This window comes from Neofelis nebulosa, chromosome 15 (assembly GCF_028018385.1).
Source record: "Neofelis nebulosa isolate mNeoNeb1 chromosome 15, mNeoNeb1.pri, whole genome shotgun sequence".
Lineage (NCBI taxonomy): Eukaryota > Metazoa > Chordata > Mammalia > Carnivora > Felidae > Neofelis > Neofelis nebulosa.
Window position 1 is genome coordinate 51,697,302 of NC_080796.1, and position 27,648 is coordinate 51,724,949.

The following is a 27,648-nucleotide window of genomic DNA, read 5'->3' on the forward strand; positions in this document are numbered from 1 at the left end:
TTTTTCTCAAAACTCTTCTTCCATCCTCCATCTCAGGATTGAAGTTAGGTTTTATAACCTAGAAGTTAAAAAAAAAAGGAAATAGATCCAGAAAAATAAGAATTTCCTTTAAAATTTGCCACCAAACTACCTACAAGCCCACAAACATTCAGTTTTTGTCACAGGAAATGTGTCCTTTCTTTTAACACTTAACATTTTAATAGGAATGTCATCACTTATATAGTGGACCCATCTCTTTTACCTCTTCTGGAACCTCACCTGTGTTTTGATTCATCCTCATTACCTAACTTTATTTTTTTCAAAATCATTGGCTCATTTCTCCTTCCTTTGTTTTTTTCTCTGTCTCTGTCTCTGTGTGTCTCTCTCTTCATAAACACACACACACACACACACACACCCCTGAACCTCTTGGAATGACATCTTCACAGGTAAATTCCTTGAAAGAGTTGTCTTCAGTTGCTGGCTTGTTGTTCCTTCATGCTCTACCCAGTTCAGTCTGAAATCTGCAGTCCTTATGTCTCTACTCTGACAAAGTCACCACTCTTCTGTTTGTCACTAAATTCATTGAGCATCTTCACAGCATGGGACAGTTTTGACCATGTTCTTCCTGAAACACTCTAGTGCTTTTTCTCTGTATCGTGTGCATTCATTTTCCCTAAATAGGCCCAACTGTTCCTATAGATTGATTTGCCTGCCAAAAATTGATGATTCTTTCATGTAAATCATTAACTTAAATTTCTCTTCACAACAACATATTCAACGGTGTACTGGTTATTTCTGTCTGGATGCCTCACAGGAAAAACTAGCACAGCATACTCAAATTGAACCAATCTTTCTGCCATCATGCAAAACCATCTTCCTCCTCTATTTTTTGGCTAAAGAACAGATGACACATTATAATTTATAAAGTCACAATTCTGACTTTTCACTCTTTCTCTCCTCTCATATCTCAGAATTCACCCAATTCTATTAAATCTGATCATTGAGTAACTCCGAGAGTCATTCCCTTCTCTCTTTGTGCGTTGTCTGTATGGTCATGGTCTCAGTCTCCATCATCTTTCCCCTCAACTGCAGGGTCAGTCCCCACAACCTTCTCTCCATGCCTTGGTGCTGTCTTGCATTCTTCTCCACCTTGAAACCAGAGTAATAATTTTTACATAATTTTGATAGTGTCATTGTCCCACATAAATCATTTGAATTGCTTCTTATTGGTCAATGGGAAAAAGAAATCTAAATTTTATAATATCACATGGCTTATAATTTGGATGACCAAAATCTCTTATTCTCATGAGTCAATCCCAGTTTCCCCAGGACAGTTCCAGTTTATATACATTGTCCCGGGTGTAATTATTGAATTCTTGATTCTCAAGAAGATAAATTGCACAGTCACTTTACTTATAAATTTTTTTAATGATTCCATCTTAATTTTCTAGTCCTGTATTTTATCATCCCTTTAATTGCACTCCTAAGTCCCAATCATACTAAATTCCTTTCAATCTTCACTAATGGTTTCTGACCGGTAGACCTTCACACATGAAGTTTCTTTTGACAGGATCTACTCCCCAGCCTCCAACTTTGCCCTGGTAACAACTTCTAATCCTTTGTATCTCAGTCTCAATATCAGTCTTTCTGAGACATATTCCATGGCTCTACTTGGACTGTATTAGGTAACCCTGTTTGTCATTGACGTAGCATATTATCTTTGTTCTACAGTAGTCCTACTCATTATCTTTCCATTATTCACAATTACTTATGGAGTACCTAGTATGTGCTGGAAACTCTTATAAGTATTTATGATAAATTAGTAAACAAATAGACAAAGATCCCTACCTCCCAGAGCTTGCATTCAATCACAGGGAAGACTGGCAATAAATAGCACATAAAAAATAAATTATTTAGTGTGTTAGAAAGTGATGAGTAATAAGAAAAAAGAAAGAGGGAAACAGAGCTAGTAAAAAAAAGTCTATGAATTCTGGAGAGACTGGATTTTTAAATGAGGTGGTTATTGGACCTTATTGAAAAGGTGACATTTGAGAAAATACTTGAAGAAAATGAGGGAATTAGCTCTGTACATATCTGGAGGAAGATCAAGTCCCCACTGGGAGCCTAACTGGGCGGTCTGGGACCAGTAAAAAGGTTCTTGTGACTCAAACACAGTGAGGGATAGTGGGGTATAGGAGAATGGGTAGAAGACGTAAAATAAGACAAATTGTGTTGGGGCTTTTAAAGTCAAATTAAGGAGTATTGTTTCTACTCTGAGTGAAGGAGGATTCATTGAAGGATTCAATGAAATCCTTTAAATAAAAGGATTCATTTAAGCAGAGCAATGGCATGACCTCATCTATGCTAACCTATGTTTTAATACAAACACTTTGGCTGCTATTGAGATTCTTGGTTTGGCCAAAGGATCAGAGTATTATCAAGTGGAAATAGTAAGAAGGAGAAAATTCTGGGTAAACTTTGAAGATAGAATAATTAGGGTTTGCTGATGATTGTAAATAAACTGAGAAAAGAGAACTGTGAAGAACTCCAAGGTTTTTGGTTTAAGCAACTGGAAAAAGGGAATGGCTGTCTATTGAGATAGAGAAGGCTTGGGGGAGTGCAGGTTTGGCTGGGGTCGTGGGGTGGGGGGTGGGGCGGGTAAAAAGTTCAGTCTGGGTCACACTGAACTTCAAATGTTTGTTTGACATTGAGGAAAAGAAGTCACATAGGAAGTTAGACATAAAAGTCTAGAGTTTAGGAAAGAGTTGTATACCGAAAAGGTAAATTTGGGGTTCGTGAGCTTATGTATTATATTTAAAGCCATGAGACTGAACAAGATCATTGATGAAATAAGTATGGACAGAAAAGGGATAAAAACAAAGAGTAAATCCTGCAGGATATCAACATTAAATATCAGGGAGATGAAAAGAAACCAGCAAGAGACCAAGAAGGGGCCATTGGCAAGGTAGTAGGAAAGCCTGGTGAGTGTGTGGTCTTAGAATCCAAATGAATCAAGTGTGTCAAGATACTGGAGTGATCAGCCATGTCTTCTGCCACCAATAGTACAAATAACATCAGAATTGAGAACTGGCAATTGAATGTAACAAAATGGTGACCGTTGCTCTTTCATTGGAGTGGTAGCGGAAAACGGCAGATCAGAGGGGTTCATGACAGGATGGTAGAAGACAAATTAGATACGCTAGGTCCAGTGTCTCTCAAAAAGTTTTGCTGCAAAGGGATGCCAAGAAATGACTTTTTTTAAAAATTTTTTTTTAACGTTTATTTATTTTTGAGACAGAGAGAGACAGAGCGTGAACAGGGGAGGGGCAGAGAGAGAGGGAGACACAGAATCTGAAACAGGCTCCAGGCTCTGAACTGTCAGCACAGAGCCTGACGCGGGGCTCGAACTCACAGACCGTGAGATCATGACCTGAGCCGAAGTCGGACGCTCAACCGACTGAGCCACCCAGGCGCCCCCAAAGAAATGACTTTGTAGTCATGGTGGATATACAAGGAAGTGAGGAGGGCAAGGCAATCGGGAATATATTTAAGAGAATGAACATAATGATAGAGCGTGGAACTTAATTTAGCTAAGGAAATGAAAAGCCATCTTTGGTTGAAGGAAACTGAAAAGGTAGTGGATTCAAAGATTATAATTCCACTGGGAATTGAAAAGGGTAGAGGTGGAAGGAGAAGAGGTGAAGGTACATATCAGAGAATGAGAGGCCAGAAATAGAGTTTACATGTACTAAATAGTAACTGTCAGATTTAGGGTATGACTGTGAGAGTGAACTGTTAAAGAATGGTGGAAGAAAAGGCCATTAGTGGATGAAGGGACAAGGAACTAAGTTTAGAGTATTGGAAGGATCATCTTCATGTGTAATGAAATATAAATCTATCTACATGCATAAAGAACTTGCCAAGAATGAGGACAGACATTGTACTGGACGGACTAATGCAGGAACTAAACTATCCAAGCATATTCATTTGCATTGATGCAGGTATCGGTTAGTTAGAGAGTTGAATTTAAACAGGATTTGCTTTTGCCAGGAGAGTAGGGGAGCAAAAATGTGACAAGGGAGCCAAGAGTGTTTGCTAGCAAATAATCATACTGCTTAAATATGGAGCCTAAGGTGGGTAAGAAGAGAAGACAGAACATGAAAGGAGTAAGGGAGACAATTCAAATTTGGTATCATAAATACAGTTGAAGTTCCAGTGGAGTGAAACCGTAGCTGAAGTTGAGACACAAATAAAAGTGACCTAAAAAGATAGGAAATAGTGGTGGTCAGAGGGTGAATGCAGGAAATGAGTAAAGGGAGCACTGTTGTAATTGGTTATAATAAAATCTAAAGAGTGAATGTGGAAGTGAGGGGCTAAGATAAGGTGAAAAGTGATTTCTTTAGTAAATTCAAGGAAGTGAGATTTTGGATGTGGGAAGGTTTATTTACCTGCATTTTTAACACACTGAATGAGGCAGGAAAAGTGTTATGAACTGGATTGTGTCCACCAAAATTCATATGTTGAAATCCTAACCGCACCCCCCCCCCCGCCCCCCGTAACTCAGAATGTGATCTTTATTGGAGCTAAGGTCTTTACAGAGGTGATCAAGGTAAAATGAGATCATTAGGGTGGGCCCAAATCCACTGTGACTGGTGTCTTTATAAGAAGGGGAAATTAGGACACAGAGACACATCAAAGGAAGACAGTGGGAGGAGACATAGGGAGAAGATGGCCATCTACTAGCCAAGAAGTGAGACCTGGAACAGATCATTCCCTCACAGCCCTCAGAAAAAAACCAGTCCTTCTAACACTTGGATTTTGGATGTCTACCCTCCAAAACTATGAGGCAATAAATTTCTTTTTCTTAAGCCAACCAATTTCTTTGGTTCTTTGTTATGAATGTAATAGTATTGGAGAAACGGACTAGAATCTTTAAGAAATAAGTAGAATGGCATAGTATTAGTTACCAAACAAAGCCATGAAAGATAGTGGTGGTAGAATCTTGAAGGTATGGGATACAAAGCTGGTATTTTCTAAAGGATAAAAGGAAAATGGTTTAAAAGAGAGTGACAGCACTGAGGGTATTTATCTACCTCCAACCCACCGGTTTAAAGGGGTGACGGGAAAATGTTAGGGAAGAGCCAGGTTTGTTAAGGAAAGGAAATGTTCCAAGAACAGCTTGTTTCTGTAATTGAAACTACTTTCTAAATTGCGTCTTCCCTGCTAGATTCTTTCTCAGGATCGTATCCCTCAGGCCCAGTTTGGTGCCAGGTGTCCGTGTTGGCAGAATAATCAGGAAGTGACCAAATTTCCCTATGTTGGGCAAGAAAATGATAAAGCGGTAGTTGGGGTTATGTGGAGTCAAATATATTTGGAGAATGGAGTTAAAAGATCATGATTCCTTAGGAAGCAGGAGGGGATTTAATTCCCCCAAGAAGAGTAGGGATGAGCTTTATGTAAATGGAGGTATGTTTGTTTGCTTCTAAGCAGAAATAAAGGGATAAAAGTTTGGTGAAATTTTCATGTTTGTTTAAAGTCAGGGAATTGAAGGGTTTTTTCTACATTAAGTTCTGTTTCCTCCCTGAATATGGCACTGTGGTTACCTGCAGAGGATAAATAATATACATATGATTTTTTTTAATGTTTTAATGTTTATTTATTTTTGAGAGAGAGAGGGAGAGACAGAGTGCGAGCAGGGGAGCGTGCAGAGAGAGAAGGAGACATGATCCAAAGCAGGCTCCAAGCTCTGAGCTGTCAGCACAGAGCCCGATGTGGGGTTCAAACTCACGGACCCCAAGATCATGACCTGAGCCTAAGTCAGACGCTTAACCGACTGAGCCACCCAGCTGCCCCTATACATATGAATTTTAACTCAGAATCTTAGGATATAAATCATGTATTGCTTTTCTTTATTTTTGTAAGTCAAATATATAAAATTTAATTTTTAATCAATTCCAGACTTAATAGAAAATTTAATCTCATTTTCTCTAGGGTCCCCATTCACCCCTCCCCCAAAGAGAATGAGTTATAGATTAGTCCTTATTTATGATGCTAAAATTTTGGGCGAGTGTATAGTTTCTGATGGCAACCACCTTTACCTTCGCTCTGATATTGGAATCGCTGAGTGCTGGTAGCCACATCTCTTTCTCAGAAACAGCAGTTCTAAATATGTTCATATATGCCCCTCACACAAAGGCTTCCCCACTGACTACAGACACACTAGGCTTCCCGTCCCTTTAATCTGAGTATGTGCATATGAAGAGGTACCAGTCTCTGAAACTTGACCCCCAGAATTTATTTGAATTTTGAGGAATTCTCAAATATTCTCACTAGACTTGTGCTACCAACCCTCACCCTCAAAAACATTCTGTTCATCTGTCTTTCTGTGAAGACTTGTAGTTGCCTCAGAGGTTTTAGAAATCAGTTGCTGACCTCTCTTTCCATGGTACAAGGAAAGAGATGCTAAAATCCATTAGTTTTATTTCCCCTTTAAAAATGCCCCCTGAGATAGTAAAGGAGGCGGCAAGGTCAGGTTTGAGAGAAGTGGAGAGTGTTTTAATAGATGATTCAGATGGGACAAAGTGAGGTCTAAGGGCTTTTAGAAAGATGACGAGGTATCACTGAGTGCATTCATGAAGTGAGTGGTAGTGAAACATGATGGCATCTATCAGGTAGATTGTATTATTTTCTTCAGAAGGGTAGAGACGTCAACTTTCCACAAATTGGTGTTTCAATTAATTTCAAAATTCCAATACAAAAAGTCCCAAAGGAATTCGTTTCTTCTGTTTACTGTTGAGTACCTCAAGTATTCAAAAGCCTTAAGCTATTTGGGTTTGCTGTTCCTGCTGTCTCAGGGTATTTCCACAGCTCCTGCATTTGCACTCACTCTTGTCACTATTGTCTTTCCCGTCAAAAATCAAAAGTCATGGGGCGCCTGGGTGGCTCAGTCGGTTAAGCGTCCGACTTCAGCTCAGGTCATGATCTCGCGGTCCATGAGTTCGAGTCCCGTGTCAGGCTCTGGGCTGACAGCTCAGAGCCTGGAGCCTGTTTCAGATTCTGTGTCTCCCTCTCTCTGACCCTCCCCCATTCATGCTCTGTCTCTCTCTGTCTCAAAAAGAAATAAACGTTAAAAAAAAATTAAAAAAAAAAAATCAAAAGTCATGACTTCAGAGTAACCTTCCTTACCACCTGGTGAAAAGTTCATACATCCTCCTGCTCCCAACCCCACTGTTCTTTTTCACATCATTTGTTTTATGTTCTGCATGGTATTTATCATTATCTAAAAGAGTTTTTTTCCCCCCATTTATTTGTCTACTTGGTTATTTTAAAGATAAATAGTTATATGTGGAAACATTGTCTCACTCCCTGCATATCCAAAGTGCCTAGGTTAGGTGCTTGCCATGCGGTGATTACTCAATAAATATTTATTGAATAAATATAAAATATTAATGGTTCCAATATAAAAAAGTGGTTATGAATCAACAAGAGAATAATAACAAAATGAGGGGAAAGATATAATGAGAAATACACAATATTGCAAAGGATAAAAATTCTTTTTATTAATTTTAAATGAATGTAAATTGAAACAAGGTATTTTTTTCACTTTAAATTCCTAAATATTTCAGGATTTCACAAGTCTTATGTTTTGTGCAATAGAGCTAGACTCAGCAAATACACTTCTGCACAAATACACAATTTTTTTAAATCCACGTAGGTAAGAAATGCCCACGTGAGAAAGAAATAACTTTGAGATTAAGGGATAAACAATAATATGTTCCCTGGTTATACTGGTTGTACTTTTATCATTAAATGGTTGATTCTCATACAGATGGCAAATGTTTTGATGGATTTTTATGTTTCATTGTTGCAGGTACGGTGGCTATAGACTTGCAAGACACAAGCTGTAGATCAACAAGCGGCCCCACCCTGTCTCTTCCTACAGAGGGAAGCAAAGAAATCCGAAGACCTAGCATTGCCCCCGTTTTAGAGGTTGCAGATACATCATCTATTCAAACATGTGATCTTCTAAGTGACCAATCAGAAGATGAAACTACACCAGATGAAGAAATTTCTTCCAACTTAGAGTATGTTTAGATAGTCTAAATTGTAAGATTTACTGGGATTTGTGCTACTATGAGACATTAATGTCCTTACCTTTTGGACATCTTAGAATCAATTCTACATGCTTCTACCAAAACATCCTTCCTACTAGCCAATATCTCTGTTATATAAAAATAGAAAATATTTTAAGACCTCAAATTTCTGGCTTCAACATATATTTCCAGGCTCCATGTTCTCTCAATTATCTGTTATCCTCAAAGAAGAAAATACATAAATCGGTATTTTCATGCTATAAGATGCATTTTCATGATTGTATGTTTTTGTTAATCATATTGTACTCTCTAAACTTTATATCCTTCCATGTCGATATTGAAGTTCAGGTATTAAATGACATGTAATGGAGCTTTCTTCCATTAAGCTTCCCTTCCAAATCTCAGCATTTCAGCAGTCTTTTGCATATGATATACGTCAATAATATTTTGAATGCATGGATAAAGGAAGTACTTGTGCTCTTTACTGTGCTTCCATAACACATAGGGCCAATGTACATGCTATTAGTCACATTTTGGCCTTCAGTAGGGTTTGTTTACTTGTCTTCATCACATATTATATTGCTATTTCTTGAGGAAAACACAGTGGTCAACAGTCTTGACTATGGAGTCTGAAAGAATTTGTTTCTCATGGCAGTTCCACCTTATACTGGTTATGTACAAATGACTTTGATTAAACAATCTGAATCACAGTGCCTATATCTATAAAGTGAGTATAATTGCAGCTTCATGATGTTCATATGAAGTTTAATTGAGATAATGGAGAAGTGCTTATGACAATGCTTTGTGCAGATTAAGCATTCAATGAGTAATAATTACTAGGAGGTATAGCAGGGCTAGTAGTAGTGTCAATGGTAACACCATTCACATACTGCTCCTGATATCTTTCATATAATAGATGTTCAATTAACATTGATGTTAATGTCGAATTGAACTAAAATAGCCTGAAATACAATTGAAACTTAAAAAAATCCTTCTTTTAATCCTTTACACTTTAAAAAAATTTATTACAGGGAAGTTTGATGTGCCTACAGAACACAATGCACTCTCCAAGAAATCAAGTACTTAAATATAGTTATGAAATATTTGATGGGAACAAGGAGGTTTGAGTGCCAGGATTTTCCTAGAAATTACTTTGTGTGCTGTGATTGAAATTCTTTCTTTGCATGTGCTTTTGAAAAGTTTGAGAGGTCGAATTTTTTTATTTTTAGAAAACGGAAAAAGATGATGAAGTAAAAGTGGAGATTATCAGGTTCTAAATTTGCAAAATGGGCACCTTTTTACCCTCCTAGCTAATAATGTCTGGAAAACAGTTTAAACTAGGTTTGAAATTTGGTTTAGAAGGTAAATTTTTACTGAGAAAACAGTTTTCATATTGGATAAAGGGATTTTGCCTCTACTAAATTTTATTTCTTAATAAATAAATAGTTCTTTTTTCTGCTGCTGCTACTTTTTGATAGTTTTATTTTGAAAATCAGTACAGCCGTGATGTACAAGTGGCTATTTTCATGAAGTCAGCAAACAAATGAATGCTTTTGATAATATTTTAAGGAAGATTCCAACAATATTGTTTTTGGTGAATGTTTGAGTGATTAAATCAACTGTTTACTCCTTTGTGATTATGCATCCAGGACTAATGAGTATTGATGAAGTAAATCATAATAAGTCATTTTGCTTTAGGGGCGCCTGGGTGGCTTAGTCGGTTAAGCGCCTGACTTTGGCTCAGGTCATGATCTCATGGTTCGTGGGTTCAAAACCCGCATCGGGCTCTGTGCTGACAGCTTGGGACCTGGAGCCTGCTTCCAGTTCTGTGTCTCCCTCTCTCTCTGCCCTTCCCCCACTCACGTTCTGTCTGTCTCTCAAAAATGAATAAACGTTAAACATTTTTTTTTAGAAAATAAGTCCTTTTGCTTTAAATGTGTTTTATAAAAAATAATGGTCATATTTTAAAAAGTCTATCTAAATTTTTAAACCGAGGATTGGCAAACTTTTTGTACAGGAACCAGCTAGTAAATATTTTAGACTTTATGGGCCCTATCTGGCTGTACACACCCAGCTATTTTTGACACATGAAAGCACCCATTGACAATACATAAAATGAATGAGTTTGGCTGTGTCCTAAAGAAACGTTACTTGTGGATACTTACGTTTTAATTTCATAATATTTTATGTGACATGAAATATTATTCTTTTGTCATTTTTCAACCATTTATTTTTTAAAGCTTTTTCCAATCCTTTAAAATAAAAAACAAAACAAAACACTTTTAATTCACAAAACTAGCTGATGGGCCAGACATGGTCCATGGGTCCTGGTTTGCTTATCCTTATTATAAATCCTTTCTTTATCAAAATGTAATTGCAACAAAGAGTTGCATCTAACTTTACGAAAATCGAGGGGTACGGCTATAACTTAATGGTCCAGCTTTGTGTGTTTTGTTCAAGACAATTCAAATATTTCATATTATTTTACAGATATGCTAAAGGCTACCCACCTTACTCTCCATATATAGGAAGTTCACCCACTTTTTGTCATCTCCTTCATGAAAAAGTGCCATTTTGCTGCTTAAGACTAGACAAGGTAGGTAATTGTTATTTTCTCCAAAACTGAAATTATATGGCATTTTGTAATTACATATATTTAAATAATTTTGTATAATCTTTTGACTAAAATACGTTTAAAGAGCATTATCTTTTCAAATGTAAATGTAATACATAAAATGGTGAATTGTACTTTCTTAACTGAACTAAAGATTACCCAAAAACTCTACTCTTCTACTAAAATACCCAATGATTCAGCCAGTCATCTTGTTAAGGAAAAAACAAAGGTGCCAGAATCTCAAAGTTATGAATTTTCAACATCCAAAGTCTCTCAAAATTACTTTGGCCAAATGGGCGCTATTTATTTTGCCAGGTATTTTTGCCTCAAAACTTAATGTGCGATTGCTTGACATGGTAAAATTAGCTGATCTGTGTGTTAGCCACAAAGGTTCATTATTGATTAGACTGAAAGCTAATATCTGTGTCGTGGTTAATATCTCCTTTCCTAAAGATTTTACTATAGTTCTTGGTTCCTGTCTGGGTGTTCCAAAGAAACCGTTCAAAACAGAAAGATTCCAAGAAGGCAAGCATTTTTAAATCTCTTTCACGATATGGCCAATTGGCATGACCTGTATAAGAGCTTGTTCTCTTGATGAATAAGAAAGCAGGTAAAAAGAAGATTCTCAACTGCCCCTCCACCTCCTAGAAATTAAAATGCCACTAATTCTAACCAGGAATTTTACTGTAAATTTTGGAATTAATGGGTGTTAAAATCTGCTTACAGGCTTTGGAATTTGGGCAAATAACTTCCCCATTAAATTTCAGTTTCCACATCTGTAAAATGTTTGTAATTTTACTATGAGCCTCATCGGGTTCTTTGGAGAATTCTATAACTTAGTGTGTGTAGAATGCTTTTAACATAGTGCCTGGAAGTTAATAAATGACTAGGCACTTAATGCATTCTGTTAGTATTCTTGCTACTATTAACTTTTTTGTGTAATAAACATCATGAGTCTTGGCTATTACTGTCATTCTTGAGGAAGATTAGCAGAACATTAGAAAATTTCTGCCTTTATCATTCTGAAGCTTTTTTTGGTAAATCTCTGTCATTGCTTCCAAATATTCATCTGGGTCCATTAAGATGGACAGTTCCATCTCTCAACGCCTTTTTCTTTTGCTCTTGTTTTAATTTACCGTGTGCAGTATTTGATAGTACTATCTGTGTATTTTTGGTAACAGTAATAAATCTTAAGCTTCAGGACTCTTCACCTGTATTGACCCTTTCTAAGAACCTGTGACTAATTTTTTTAGTTTATAATATTTGTGTTATTTTCCTTAAAGAACATTCCCCGAGAAACAAGCTTTAGGCCCCACAAAACCTGGATTCACTTCTTGTACCATTTTATTTTTTAACACACAGTTCAAGAGAAAAAACGTACTGGGAGACCAAAGAGGGGAAATGATTTATCCCCAAGCAGGACAACTGATATAACTGAAAAGTTAAGCTTTCAGAGATACAGATTGGTGAACAATAGAGGGTCCTTTAAAACTAAAGACTGAACTGTCTCTCTACCATATAGAGAAGGCAAAGTTTCTGAATGTTGCTGACTAGCTGTGACATCTGGTATTATCATATATTTATTTAGCATTGGGCTGGCTGGAGTTGGTGGTCTGCTCCATAAAGGAATGCCTACTTTGTAATTCGGAGATGGGGTTGGGCAGCCAATCCTACTGCATCTGTGAAGTGTGAGTGGGGATTATGTTGCCCAGTTCATTCTGCATCAGCATCAACAAGCTGGTTCCTGATCAAGGTTTATCAACACTAAATTCCTTGTTTTCTCCTTTTTGTTTTCTTATTAATTGAGCCACTTCTTCTTAAAAAAATTTTTTTTGATGTTTATTTATTTTTGAGAGAGAGAGACAGAGCACGAGTGGGTGAGGGGCAGAGAGAGAGAGAGGGAGACAGAATTCAAAGCAGACTCCAGGCTCCAAACTCTCGGCACACAGCTGGACACAGGGCTTGAACCCACAAACCGTGAGATCATGACCTGAGCTGAAATCGGACACTTAACTGACTGAGCCACCCAGGTGTCGCTAATTGAGCTACTCCTAAATTAGTTCTTTTTTTTCTCATTTTACCTCATAAATCTTCAAGTTCTTAATAGTCTCAACATCACCTGTCACTCTTCCCTTTCCATGACCTCTTTGTGAGTGACCTCATTCCTTCATATGGTTGCAGATCCTACTTATATTAGTAAATCTTCAATCATACTTCCAATGAAGGCTTATTGCTCCCTCCTTTTTAAAACCATTTCCCCTTTCTCCATTCTTTTTTATACCTTAAACCTTCCTTCTGGATTCATTTTTCTACTTCCTAGATTATAGCTTTTAGAAATTCTCTTACTAAGGTCCTATCAGTGTTAAATTCTGTCAATTTCAGTTTCCCTACAAATATTCTTAATCTTAAAAGATAGTTTTGTTGGGTGTCCAATTCCAAGCTATGAGTTTTCTTTTTCCTTTAAGCACATTGGGATTTTATTTACTGCCTTATGGGCTCCATGTTGCTTTTGAGAAGTGGCCATCATCCTAGTTCCTATTCCCTGTGGAGAGTCTCTGTTTTCTGTTTGGCTGGTTTTAAGATCTTGTCATTGCCTTGGTTGTTCTGCACTTTTATTACCAAGCATATGAAGCTGGATTTTTATTTATTATTTGACTGAAGTTTTGAGTATTTCATTAATTCTAGAAAATCCTCAGTCAGTATTTACTTGAATAGGGCTTCTTTCTGATACTTTCATTTTCAGGCATCTTGTTTAAATATATGTTAGACACTGTCACACTGTTTTCCAAATATCTTCATTTTTTCTTACTACTTTATATCTCTTTCCTTCTCACATTCTGAGTAGTTACTTCAACTCTGCCCTGCAGTTGACCCCATTCATATGCATCAAATGTGTAATATTACCCAGCTTTTGAGTTTTTATTTTTAATTAGTGTACTTTTTAGTTCTAAAAGAGAATATATGCATTTCTTAACTTTTTTTTAATGTTTATTTTATTTTTGGGAGAGAGAGAGCATGAGTTGGGGAGGGGCAGGGAGAGAGGGAGACACAGAATCTGAAACAAGTTCAAGGCTCTGAGCTGTCAGCACAGAGTCCAATGTGGGGCTCAAACTAGGGAATGGTGAGATCATGCCTAGGCCAAAGTCAGAGGCTTAACCAACTGAGCCACCCAGGTGCCCCAAATATATGCATTTCTCTTAACATCTAACTGAGTATTTTAAATAATCTCTTCTTATTTGTTCATACTTTAAATGTTCTCTTTTATTTCTTTAAATACAGTAAACGTGTTCGTTTTATATTCTGAATCTAATAACATCAATAATTTGTAGTCTTTGTGAGTCTAATTCTATCATTTATTGTTTCTGTTGACTCATGGTGCCTTGTTCCCAACAGCATTTTGTAATTTTTTATTAAAGAATGAAGGTAGAGAATATTCCAGAATTGGTGATGAATCCACAGAGAATCAACTAATCTCAACCCAAATAAACAAACTCACATAGAGACATAGATAGATGAAAAAGCAGAACACTAAAGGAGTTCTCCATGCAGATAATTTAGTTTAAAAGAACCTTGGTTTAATACTGCTATGTCTATTAAGTACCAGCCCCCTAGAAAATAGCAAAATACCCTGAGGGCAACAATGAGTTTTGATAAAGTATTGCTATTGTTTTTGTTGTTATTACCAGTAGTAGAATTGTACTTTTGTGTATTTCTGTCATTATCTCGACAGCTCAGATATACAGTTATATAATTAAGGATTTTGTTTTGTTTTGTTTTGCTTTTTTGTTTTTTAACAACAAAGAAAATGCTTTTTCCATATTCGTCCCTTTAGATATTCAGTACTTGGAATGTTCAAAGGTTATTTAATTATGCTATTTCTGGCAATGAAAGTCAGAAGTAGATTTTTCCCAGCATTACTGAGATATAATTGACAAATAAAAATTGCATATATTCAAGGTATATATAACATGATGTTTTGCTATCCATACACATTATGATAATTTTTAAATATAGATACCCAGATGTCATCTAGTAGTAAGTTTCAGTTTCCAGTAGAACATGTGTGCACACATATTGCTGACTTTTTCTTCCCCTACATCATGCTACACACCCGCAATCATTTGTCTTGGCATGCACACCTTTGTTTCCTGAAGCAGGCTGGAGAACGGCATAGAAAAATGTAACTATTTTCAAATTTTTTATAAAATAAGGGATTTACTAGGTTAACTTAACTTTACTTTTCCATATATCCTAAATTTTTTCACCAAATTTTAGTGGAGTGTAAAAATGGCATTTCTTTGTATAATTTTTCTTCTCTAGAGTTGCCAGCATAACTACTATGAGGACGCAAAAGCCTATGGATTCAAAAATAAGCTAATTATAGTTGCAGCTGAAACAGCTGGAAATGGATTGTATAATTTTATTGTTCCTCTCAGGGCATATTATAGACCAAAGAAAGAACTTAATCCCATAGTACTGCTATTGGATAACCCGTAAGTATATTTTAAAATACCCAAACAAGACAAAGAGTTTTTAACATTATATCAAAAATAATTTACTTTAATTTGCTTAGAATATTTTAAATCAGATACATTATGGCACATGATTCATTGGGAGGTATATTTTGTGCTAAAACAATCACTGAGTATGGTTATGTTTCACAAATACTACTTGAAACATCACTGGAGCACTCTGAGCATCTTATTTAAGACTATTTTGCAAGTTGTTATCACTCAATATCAATGGGAAAGACGCCATTGAAATAATTACAGTTATTTTCTTTAAGTTAATCAGCTAGCCTGGAAAATTTCTGCCAAAACTAGACAAATTTCTTGTCTTTTGAAAGAACCATTAATTATCAGCTAAGCATATTAATGATCCATTCTTATGTGATAGTATGATACATAATTATAAGTTATTATGATTCTTCCACTGTTAAAACATACATTCTATACCATAACATGAATAATTAATGCTTTATCATGTTCATGTATTTTGAAAACGTGGGATTGATATACTCCTGTGAGATAAGACTACTTAAGCATTTCACAATCCTTATGCAAATATAAGTGTGGGTCACTGAATGTTACGGTCAAACCCATTGTGTCCTAAAATTATGATATTCCTCTCTGTGACTCAAAATTGGTAGCAGATGGTTCTTAGATCAATACCATATTTTAGGATCCTCCAACTCTCCTCTTAAATTCCAAAGTGATACAAAATTTCAGGATAAACTAAATGAGGCCAAAATCTGTTGCCTTGTTCTGCCTTTAAAATTTATCAAAAGAAGTTTTTCAAAATAGAAATATCTTTCCACTATTTTAACTTAGTGACATTGTTTATTCTGAATATACCAATATCAAGACACTCATTGATGTGTCTTTTTTAGCATCATTATTGCAATGATAACTCTAAAAATTGAGAACACTCTAGAGGTTTCAGTTGAAGAATTTTCAGGTATGATGACTCAGTGACTTTCCTGTTATCACTTTGGCATCCAAGGAAAGATTAGGTAAATTTAGGGCAGGTATGGGGGAGCAGAAACTTGGATTTGATGTCAGAAGAAATTAAAGCTTAATGAAACAAATCTTAGGAGGTTGGAAGTTGGGTTGCGGGATGGGTATGGCAATGGAGTGGTTGTAAAACACCTCCAAAGCCTTTGAATATATCCCTAATTCTAGAACCTCTTTGGCAGGAAGTTCTAAGGGACTGGTTGAACTGGCACACAAGAAATGCTCATTTGGCCCTGTGAATTGTAACACATCAGGTTTTGGCTCTTTGTGCTTTTGGTGTGTTTGTTCCCTTAGAGATAGTATTTAAGGTAGGTGCATTTTCAAATTGATTGCCTTAGAACATCCTCATCTTGTATGGCTTGGATCGAAGTGGATCAACTGAGGCCCCAGAATACAGAGAGAAAGATAGGAAGAGGCTTGAAAAAGAAGTATCCCTGTGGTAAAGCAAGGGGTAAAAACTGACCTTTCCCCTGCTTTACGTTATTTCAAGGTAAAATTTCTTGTTCTAATGTGTAAATCTAATTGGGTTCCTGGACCCAGTTTCAATGTGTGTATGTGTTGGTGGGTGGTTTCCCACATCCCCAGCAAGCAATACCTGAGACCAGCTGGGTGTCCTACAATTCAAGTCAATTCTAACACTACTGTCTGGGTTAAGGGTTCCACAGGTTAAGAATTCAGTCCTACAAGATTACTTCCTCCATTCAGAAGCCAATCACAAGCTCAGCTTATCATCTGTGTTTCTGCCCAACCGGCTATAGACTGGATGTTCCAGTGACCCCCTCCTTGGACTTGAGGTGCTACTCACAAGTCCAGGTTGTTAGCTATATTTATTTCTTTCTTTTTTAAGTTTTTTTTTTTTTTTGACAGAGAGAGAGAGAGCACAAGTGGGGGAGGAACAGAGAGAGAGAGAGAGAGAGAGAGAGAGAGAGAGACTCAAGCAGTCTCCACACTGTTAGCACAGAGCCCAACGCCCAACATGGGTTTCAACCCACAAACCATGAGATCATGACCTGAGCCAAAATCAGGAGTCAGACATTTAACTGCCTGAGCCATTTAGGTGCCCCTTTAGCTATACTTTTGACCAACAGACTAGAAATCAGAGTTCCCTACTCAAGTTCCATTAATTTCCTAGAACAGCTCATAGAACTCAAAGAAACATTTACTTCCTGGATTACTGGTTTACTATAAAAAGATATAACTCAGGAACAGCCAGATGGAGTTGATGCATAGGGCAAGGTATGGGGAAAGGGCATTGAGTGTCCACACCCTGTCTGAGGGCACCACTATTGCCAAATGTTCATGGGTTTACCAACCTAAAAGTTCCTCAGACTCCTTCCTTTGGGTTTTTATGGAGGGGTCATTACATAGGTAGGCATAATTGGTCAAATCATTGGTCACTTGTTGTTGAACTCAAACTCCAGCCCCTCTTCCCTTCTCAGAAATCAGGGTATGGGACTAAAAGTTCCAACCCTGTATTCATGGTTTGTTCCCCTGACAACAAGCCCCCAAAAGAGGTGGTTCCCAGAAGTCACCTCATTAATATCAACCTGGTTGTGATGGAAAGGGGCTTGTTATGAATAACAAGACACTCATTGTACATCTATGGTTCTGAAGTGATATCAGGAACTGAGGACAAGAGAACAAACATTATGACAAAAAATGTTCCCATTCTCCTTTCCTCAGGAAATTCTGAGGGTTTTGGGAGCTATGATCCAAGAATCATGGATGATCTGAATGTCCAAATATATATTTCTTATAAGTCACGATATTACACCTCCCAAAAGAATCCATATCTCTAAATTTTGGAGTGGCGTTTACTCCATGGAATAGAGATGGAGTTTTCTCTGTTTTAATATCTAGTCTTATTAGGTAATCCCATGTCAGCATCATTAATCCTCCTGTGTCTACCTTATTATCCCATTGAGCAGGTGGCAGGGTCTAGAGTTCCTTCATGTGTGTGTCTTATGTAGATTTTTGAATGGTTATATCTAAATCAGTCCCTTTTTGTTTAGTTCTGAATAAATACGTTGCCAAAATGCCTAATTACTGATGGATTGGTTGAATGATTGATTTGTAATTTAGAGTTATAAAAACAATTGGTCGTTTTTATAGTCTTAATTCCTAAATCTGGTCAATCATGGAAAAACCTGAAAACTCTGTTCCTCTTAATTATTGGAAAACTGGTCAGTATTTCCACATAAATCTAGATGCAGTTTTTATTAGAGTACTTTGTCTGAATGAGACCATAGAGATCCTTTAATAAAGTCAATATTCTTTACTTCTACCCTCTGTTCATAACAGTAATAATTGTTGAGCACTTATTGCCTGTCAGTCATCATACTAGACACTTTTATTTTACATTTGTTCCCCTTAGAAATATATCTATATCATATACTGATGATTTATCCTCAGAGAGATGTACCAAGCAGCTTAAAATCTCAGTTTAGAAGTTACAATGATAACATTTAAATAAACCAGCTTGTGTCACTTGGTTACAGTACTCTTAATTTATAGACAAGGAAAAACAGACCAAAGAAGTTAAATGACTATTCCGAGGTTAGTTCTAGGATTAGAACCTTCTATGTAATTCATACTTCATTGTTCTTTCAACTATATGATGTTGCTTAACTTACAGGTTTTTAACATATGCAAAAAATACAGTGCGAATTCTTTTTAGAAACAGTAATATATTTTAACTGGATTATTTTGCATTAAAATTTTTTTGTTTTCCCAATAACTTACATTTTGGAATCCAATTATTCCCATGATGTTTTTTTGTTAGATGACTTTTGTAGGGTTTGACTTTTCTTTCAAAGTGTTATGATGAAAGTACATGCTGTAATGTTTATTAGCTTCCTGAGTCCTTCCCAAAAGTGATGTCTAACATTTTTATTTGTTGTCCTCTGCTCTTTTGGCCAAGAATGAGGAAACGAAAACTAAACACTAATAAATAATGTTCCAGGAAGTTTTATGCAATCCTTTTTTTTCAAACAATGAAATGTTTGTTGCTCTGCCATGACTAGTATTTTGTAATCTATCCTACAATGTTACAAAGAAATATGATGCTTTTCTTCTTCAAATATTTCCATGTTATAAGAATATGTATGCTAAGAATTGTATACACTTTTTTAAGTATTAGTTAGTTTAGTGGGTTTTGACTTTGTTTTAAATTCACATGAGTATTGCTGAAAATAGTATTCAGTACGTGGCTATTTAAGTTGAAAGAACAATTAATTCAATATAACAAATAAACAATAACAGATGTCATAAGAATGGGATTTTAAGATGTAAATTAAATTGATAATATTCCCAAACATAATATGTCAAAATAAGTTTTCATAATGTTTCCAAATAGAAAGACTTGTGGATCTCATCTGATAATGAAACCCAGTCACAATGGAAAAGATCTTGCACTTGATACTGGCTCATTAGAGCTGGTCTTGATTCTAATTGGTTGGCCATCTGTTTTGTTTGGTCTCTTGTTGTGCTATGCTGATCTTAAATATTTCGATGACCACCACAACCTTCAAGGTCATCTAGTCATCTGATAATACCATTTCATAAAAGAGATGGAGACAAGAGTCAAAAACTTTGGAATATATTGCTCAAAGCTACACAAAGTTGAAGTGCAAGATCCAGGCTTATGTTCCCAAATTTTTACATCTTCTTTCTACAATCCTTTTAGTGCATCAATCTTCTTTTCATATATAATGTCCAGTAAACTTCAGCTTATTTTAAAAGCAATGATACATTGTCTGATATATCAGAGCCCTTATTAAAGACATTCAATCTTTGGGCTCATGGGTCTGAGATATGGTCTAAGCTTACTTAACTTCTTGATAAGGCTTTTTTGCATGTTATCAAATATCTCTAAGCCTCAATTTTCTCATGTGTAAAATGAGTAGGACATTTATCTGAACAGCTAATTTTAGGACTTTATAAGACAGTGTGTATGAAGCACTAGTGAAATATCTCACTTAGAAAGGCAGTCAGGAAATGTCAGTTGTCCCCCTACCCCCCATACCAATCAAGAAAATGACATTGTCACTATTCCAACTGATGAGTGGATTTGGGTGAAAACCCAATTAACAATAAAGGGAAATTTATTTTAAGCACTTAAATGAAACTACTTATATATTTTTAAGAAAGGAATAAACTACTTAACAGAATTATGAAATGCTGACAAAATAAACTGTCTCACTATATTGATTCACTTCTTGAATTTGAAATACAGAAATTAAGTCCATCACATTTATTACTTAAATGGGAAATAATGATCTTCAACTTTGCAAATCCATGCAAATCCACACACCTTTTCACTCCTAACAATCAGTAGCTAATTAACATTTGCATATAATGGCAATTTTTATAATGAAAGCTTTTGTAAGAATATGATGTTTTAGACTCATAAACAGTTATCTTTCTTAATATAATTACAGTTAGGTTGCAGATTAATGATGTGCTCACTTTTTTTCTGTTTACTAACATCAATTACGTCTGAGTTTGTTGAATTTTAATTTCTTGTATTACTATTTAGATACAACATGTTTCATTTGAGTCTGTGTACATTTCTTTTGTTCTAGATCTCTTTTCCTCTTTATCTTTTCTTGATTTGAAATACTTTTTTGTATATTAAGCAAAAAATCTATGAATTTATAAGTAACATATAAATATGTAAGTAACACATTTAAAAAAAATGTTTAGTTTTGAGAGAGAGAGAGAGAGAGGGTGAGCAGGGGAGGGGCAGGGGAGAGGGAGACAGAGGATCTAAAAGCAGGCTCTGCGATGATAACAGAGAGCCCAATGTGGGACTTCAACTCACAAACCGCGAGATCATGATCTGAGCTGAATTTGGACGCTTAACTGACTGTGGCATCCAGGTGCCCCTAAGTAACCCATTTTTAAATGTTTCTTTTTTGCTAATTTTTTTGTGATGAGCTTTAGAGTTAAATCTGTAATTATTTTCACTTTTCCATAATGTAATTTCTAACATAGATAGGTCTTCTGTATTTAACATTCAGATAAAAAATGCATACATTTTATTCTATAGTATTGATGGTTTTGTTTTCCTACATTCCATTCTTCATCTGTCCTTTGTTTAGGGTGCAGCATAAGAATGGGACATTTCCTGTTTTTATTAGAGTTTTATGTTTTTGCTTAGTGTCTTTCAGTGTAAAGGTTATGTTTGCCAATTAACTTCAATAATTAGAAAGATTAGTCTATTAAGAGCCTATGATATCATTTATGTCACTCATCAATTACTAAGCAGTTTAGTGACATGAACACTGTTGCCAATTTATTTAAATGAGCTAACATAGTACATACAAATGTACAATTGCTATGTTCTTTATGTTTCAAGTTTCCTTATAAACTAACTTTATCAACAAAAGTAGATGAATCTATTCGTTATACAAGTTACGTTTGGCAAAAACTATGGCATGTAAGATTCTCTACATTAGATATGCTTCATCAAGATTATATATTTACTAGGTTTCAAGGGCTTGATTTACCTTGTAACATAGCTGAATTTGTGTAAGGATGAACTAAGCTAGCATAATGCAGATGCTAATGTAATTTCTGAGGGTGTAGAAGGTTGCTTGCACATCGTAAATACGTGTTTGTGGCAGAATTGCATGTGGCTAAAATTCATGAGTTTCCTAAAACAAGGCAATAATTTTGATGTCTAAGTACCTTTAATGATTGCTACTGGAAAAAGCAACAAAATACAAAGGACATATTTTTATTTTAACTCTAATTGGGAGCATTGGCATAAAGTAAGGACTTAATTTTTGTCCCCAGTGACCCCAGTACTATTTATTACACAGTTTTTCAGTATTTTCATTAAGTTGAGTTATTCAATAACATTATTCACTCTTGCTTTACTGGCCTTTAGAATAGAGACGATGGCATAAAGAAATTGAAATGATCTGAATGTAAAAGAATGAGTCAGAGTAAAAGTGTGGTTATTCCAGCCAGGGTATGTATCTGCAATTAATAATGAAGGATTATAGATCCATCTCTGTCACATAGGTTACTGAGCTACTCACTTTATCTGAGTAGAACTGCAAAGGAGTAAAGAGAGATGAAACAAAATAACAACCAAAAAAAGACACAGGCAAAATGATTTTTCAAACCACTGCAAAATCTCAGTACGGTCCCAATCTTGTGGCACTGTCCTCACACCTGCTTCTATAAACATGAGCTAGAGGAGGAGAGTCATGGAGGTTATCGAGTGAGCAATGAGAATGGCACTTCTAATTTTAAGAAGCGGAGCAGTGCTCAGACCGAACCAGAAGGTTCTATAAAAGACTGCCGCTCGGACTGTATATTGTTATAATATTCATTGAGATGAACATGCATCATGAGTTTTTAAAATATCTGTATTCTGTGATTCATTAATATCCTTCTATGAATGCTTTGGCATAAATGATTTAAAAACTAATACAGGAAAATGTCATCTAAAGATGTTCATACCAGTATGGTATATAATAGCAAGATATAGGAAATAACCTGTAACTTCAAGAGTTAACAATATGAAAGTGAGAATAATTTATATACTGAATAATTGAGGATTTTAAACATTAATTGTGGTACATTTATAATATGTAATAACATGGGGCCATTTAAAATGACTATGAAGAAATTTAATGTTGAGCTGAATCAACATTACAATAGTATTCTTTGGAAGATTGTCTTTTTAGCTTCACTGTATTGTGCATTCTTTTTCTTTAGAGTTAAAGGGTTAAGAGGATGATCAACAGGAAGAAAATAGGTCAGGGAGGAAAAGACTTCATCTAGCTGGGATATTAGAGATGCTATCCTTCCCTTTTCCTAGAATTTCCCTCTCCTTCTCTTTTAGTGGCAAACATCCAAATTTAATATCACTTCTGTGAAATGATCCCCAATTCTGCTTTCTGAGTGCAGTCTATTGTTTTTTTTTTCTGATTAAACCATATATTGTAATTATGTGCTTTTGTACATGTGTTCCGAAAGCTGTATTTTATATAGTACAAGGTAACATGATATTCTTTTTTGTGTATGCCTTAGTATAGAAATGTCTATTATATAAATATATGGGTACATATATGCTGAGTGAATAGATGCATGAAAGAGTTAATAACTTTATAAAATGAATATAATAGATTAAGTGATTTCTAAGGAAGCATCCAGGTTTATGATTCTTTCCCCAAATATGCCTATAAGTATAGATTTTAATATATATTTGCTCAACAATATACATGGAGTAAGTCAATTATGTAAAGGTGAAATACTTTTAATTTTATATGATACATATGTTACATGGGTGCATATACTATATTTATTGATTAATAGGCTGATACATTAAAAAGGGCATGTTGTAAATGTGTACATCCCTTAGAGAGGTTGCTCTTAATAAGCATGCTAATTTAGTTCTCTATGCTTTGGGCCATCCAAGAAAAAAATCATTAATTTCTCATTTTACAATTCCTCCTCTGCATGAATAATTTTTAAAGTCATTGATAAGACTTTTTAGTCATAATTAAGGATATCAATTCAGTATTTTTGTAGAATAATGCCATAATGTTTCTGATTTAGAAAGCAGAAATACAACTTGTTTTTATAATATAATATAATAGTACATTGTATTATTCATAACAAGTACAAACGATATTTTCTAATTAATGTTAAGAAAAAAGACACTTAAAATTAATCTTGTCAACAGTGTTTAGTTTTGGAAATGCAAACTAAGTCAACTTACTTCCTTTCCCTAGAAGCGCTGCCACTGTTGTGACATTGTGTTTCATTTTGTAACCCATCTGCTACTTAGGCCAGATATGCATTTTCTGGATGCAATCTGTTGGTTTCCAATGGTTTACTACATGGTGGGCTCTATTGACAAGTAGGTGACAAAATCTTTGGCGCACTAACTAGTGTGGTGTCCTGTGGTTTGTCCTGTGCTGTGCCCCCGTGTTGCATGATGAGTGTAATTTGCCATTTCAGTATTGCAAATATGGTGTATTTTGCATGCAGAGCTTATGGTCTCGTGTTATACATCTTGTATTCAAACTTCCTAAAGCAGTAATCTGTTGTTGAATTAAAACAAATCTTGCTGCATGAGAATTTTGTCACATTTGTTTAGTTTCTAAAGCTATTTTAGTTTTGCACTGTCTGTAGCAATAATGTTGTTACTAAGGGCCGAGGGATAGAGAAAACCTAAAGGTTCAGTGTTGTGATGCATTGATATCACTGTCATAACTTCTGGAAACCTTCAAAATAATTTAGAGATGTTCGTTTTAGGCCAGATTTATAAACTGGAGCATTTCCTTAAGAGTTTACTTTATTCTAGTAACATATATCAATCTATAACTTCTAAAAATGTGTTAATTAAAAAGTCAAATGTGTGCAATATGTTAGTATTAAAATACAAATTCTTTTATATGCATGAGCATATAAGAAATATAAAAACTAAAGATCATAAAACTAATATGCATATAAAATGTGTTAGCTATCCATTAAAAACAAAATGTCTACCAGAACCGTCGAAACAAAATGCTAAAAGTTATCAATTAAGAACTTTCATGCTTACGTTTTGTCCTGTAGATATTGAAAAAACAAAGTCTTATAACTTTGGAAGTGTTTATTGGCTGTTGGATATATTAAAGACCAAACTAACTTATATCTAGCCTCTAGTCTACATTAATATAATTTACATGATCAGTTATCTTAATACTAACCAACTAGTTAGACACATTAAAATTACTATTTAAATCCATGAATGTGAAATCAAACTATATTTTATCATTAGTAATGTTACTGTGAAATGATAATATTCTATTAAAATTCATTAGAAAAACAGAATACTTAAAAGATGAATAAACCTCCCATCTGTCTTTGTTGCTGTAAACTATGAAATGAATTCTTCCTCTATAAAAGTGTTTATGTTGAGACAAAGAACTGAGAGGGTCAAGTTCCTATGAATGGAGAAAAAAGCAGGATTGGCAACAAGTTGATAATTATTGAAGCTGGGTTGGGTGATTGAAATATGGAGGTTCACTGTGTTATTCTCTTTTGCCAATGTTTGAAATTTCCCTTAAAAAAACAGACACACCTTTGAATGAATTAAAACCCATTCACAACACTGCCATATACTCATACATTCACATTGTAGTTCTTCTTGGGAAGGCTTAGAGAAGGGTACAAAGGAAGTTGTTTCCTCTTGAGATTCTTTTTTTCAATATTAACTTTTATCTTAGTCAGCCATCTGGTGGCCAAACTGTGTAAAGCAACTGTGCTGAATAAAAAAATAGGCAAGTGGTTTTGCAGATAGGATAGTGTGGAAAAATCATGATAGACATGGCATTATAATTCATTGGTAGCATAATAAAGATAAAAAAGGAATAAAATGTAATATTAAATGGATATAAAAGTAAGTTATTCAAAGTTAAAACATGAAGAACAAAATGTTTCTACGTGTTTCTGAAATGCCATTCCAATTTTATGTATTTTCTACAGATTTAAACTCGTACCTAATCATAATTACTAAAATCATTTGCCTAGGTTATATGTGAACTACAGCAGCCAATATTTTGAGTATGGAATTAACTGATACATGTAGGTATAGGTAACTATTAGCTATTTGGCACAGGTACTTACATTGAAATTTTTTGTCAAGTTTCAACCTCATTGATTTATTACTAATGAAATATTCATTTTTCTGTCATAACTTTTATGTGTATATCCTTTTCCAGTCAGGCTTACCTTCTTCCACCTTATCTGTCCCTCTTTTTATGTAGATAAATATAATGGAGAGATGATTTTTTTTTTTAATTGGGGAGAAGGATTTTAAGAGCTGACATAGAAAGCAACTTAAAATTATAATAAAGTGAATTGAAGGCATCATTTTTATGGCCCATAAGGGACTATATCACATTAATTTTCTACCTATTTCTTTGTTTTTAAAAAATGTATTTTAATAGTCCTAAGAACAATTATGAATTTCTTAGTTAAAAGGAACATCCAAATAAAGTATTTCTAGGGATTTAAACTTGATCAGCATATTGATTGGATATTGTGGTCCTGGCCCCTCTTACCATAGGAAATTTATTTGGAATAACATTCTGTTTCCATAGTTTTAGCCATAAAATCTTTGCCACAGAGCATTGTTCCTGATCCAAGCAAAATATTTTTTCTGAACTACCCCTGGGGATCTTGGTAATAAGTCTGAACTACCTTGGGGATCTCAGAGTAATACTCTCTCACCTCATAACAGAGTAAGAAATCCCACCTCCTTCCTTATCATAAGAAGAAAACAGTTCCCTCTAAAGTAACGTGGCTAGTTCAACCAATCACACACTTGGAAAATATCCTCAGGGAACTGACCCTTCAATTGAAGAATTTAAAAGGAACTACTGTTTTTTAAGGTCTACACTGTCTTCAGTCAACTTTGTACCAACAACATTCTTACACTCATTCAAATTCAGTCTCCTTTATCTACTTCAGCCCTATTTTTCTAGTTTGTATGAAGCAGAGGCAGTGAGAGAATGGTTTCCTTGTTTCAGCTTTAATGGTAACATTTTCTTTTAATTCAGTGGGAAACTGCTAGTTTTTGTCAGTGATAGGGGAGAAGACTGACTATTATAATTCACAGGAACTTGTATCTAGTTTAGCAATTATTTCATGCAACTAAAGAAATTAGGTTATTCAATCGGTTGCTCAAAAACGAAATGGTAAATGGTAAGTTTGAATACAACTGATATTTATATATTTTTCATGCTCGTGGCTGTGTTGAACCAATCTTTAACACATAGCTCTCACAAAGAGATAATCCACATTTGAGAATATTTCATAGTTTACCATTTCTTTGTTGGGCTAGACCATCTAAGGTAATATGAGTATTCATCTCTACTCTTAACCAAAAGTACTGTAGGGATAAAGAAGATGTAAATGTCATGTCTTTGAAATAGTGAGAGAAAAGTTCTGATATGCTTTATTTCTATTTGATTGCAAAATGGGTGTTTTCCGTGTTTTCCTTATCTAATTAATAAATATTATTTAAAAATTCTTAAAGCATAGTGCTTTGAAACGGTTAAGATCTAATGAAACATAAACAGCTCAAAAACACAAATTATTTAATATCTGTAGAGAATGTATTATAATCCCCATTAACATCTACCAGGGCAAACTCTGTGAAAGCCATCTATGAGGGCAACCTATACAAGTGTAGTGGGTAAGCAAGCACTGATCTTAGTACCGTGTTTTATTGAAAGTCCATTTTTCTCTGTTGATTTTTATCAAAGCCTAGATGATTTACTCAGGTGTGGAGTGACTTTCGCTGCCAACATGGTGGTTGTGGACAAAGAGAGTACCATGAGTGCCGAGGAAGACTACATGGCCGATGCCAAAACGATTGTAAACGTGCAGACCCTTTTCAGGTAACTGTCTGAATAGCTCTGCCCTGTTGTCTATG

The 27,648-nt window shown here is 35.1% G+C and overlaps 1 protein-coding gene across 9 annotated transcripts in view; it reads left to right on the plus strand.

The window, feature by feature from the left end:
* The window catches only part of KCNT2 (potassium sodium-activated channel subfamily T member 2), a 364,447-nt gene that overhangs the window by 257,912 nt on the left and 78,887 nt on the right, over positions 1–27,648 (plus strand). For 7 of the 9 annotated variants that reach the window (XR_009254514.1, XR_009254515.1, XM_058702129.1 and 4 more), the window contains exons 17-21: positions 7,853–8,066; positions 10,566–10,671; positions 15,010–15,182; positions 24,010–24,081; positions 27,479–27,613. Coding sequence is in view for 7 of the 9 variants with exons in the window: in XM_058702129.1 (XP_058558112.1) it covers positions 7,853–8,066; positions 10,566–10,671; positions 15,010–15,182; positions 24,010–24,081; positions 27,479–27,613 (700 nt within the window). In the remaining 2 variants the exon portion in view is untranslated. The remainder of the gene's footprint in view (positions 1–7,852; positions 8,067–10,565; positions 10,672–15,009; positions 15,183–24,009; positions 24,082–27,478; positions 27,614–27,648) is intronic. The other 2 variants (XM_058702131.1, XM_058702132.1) reach the window with 1 other exon arrangement.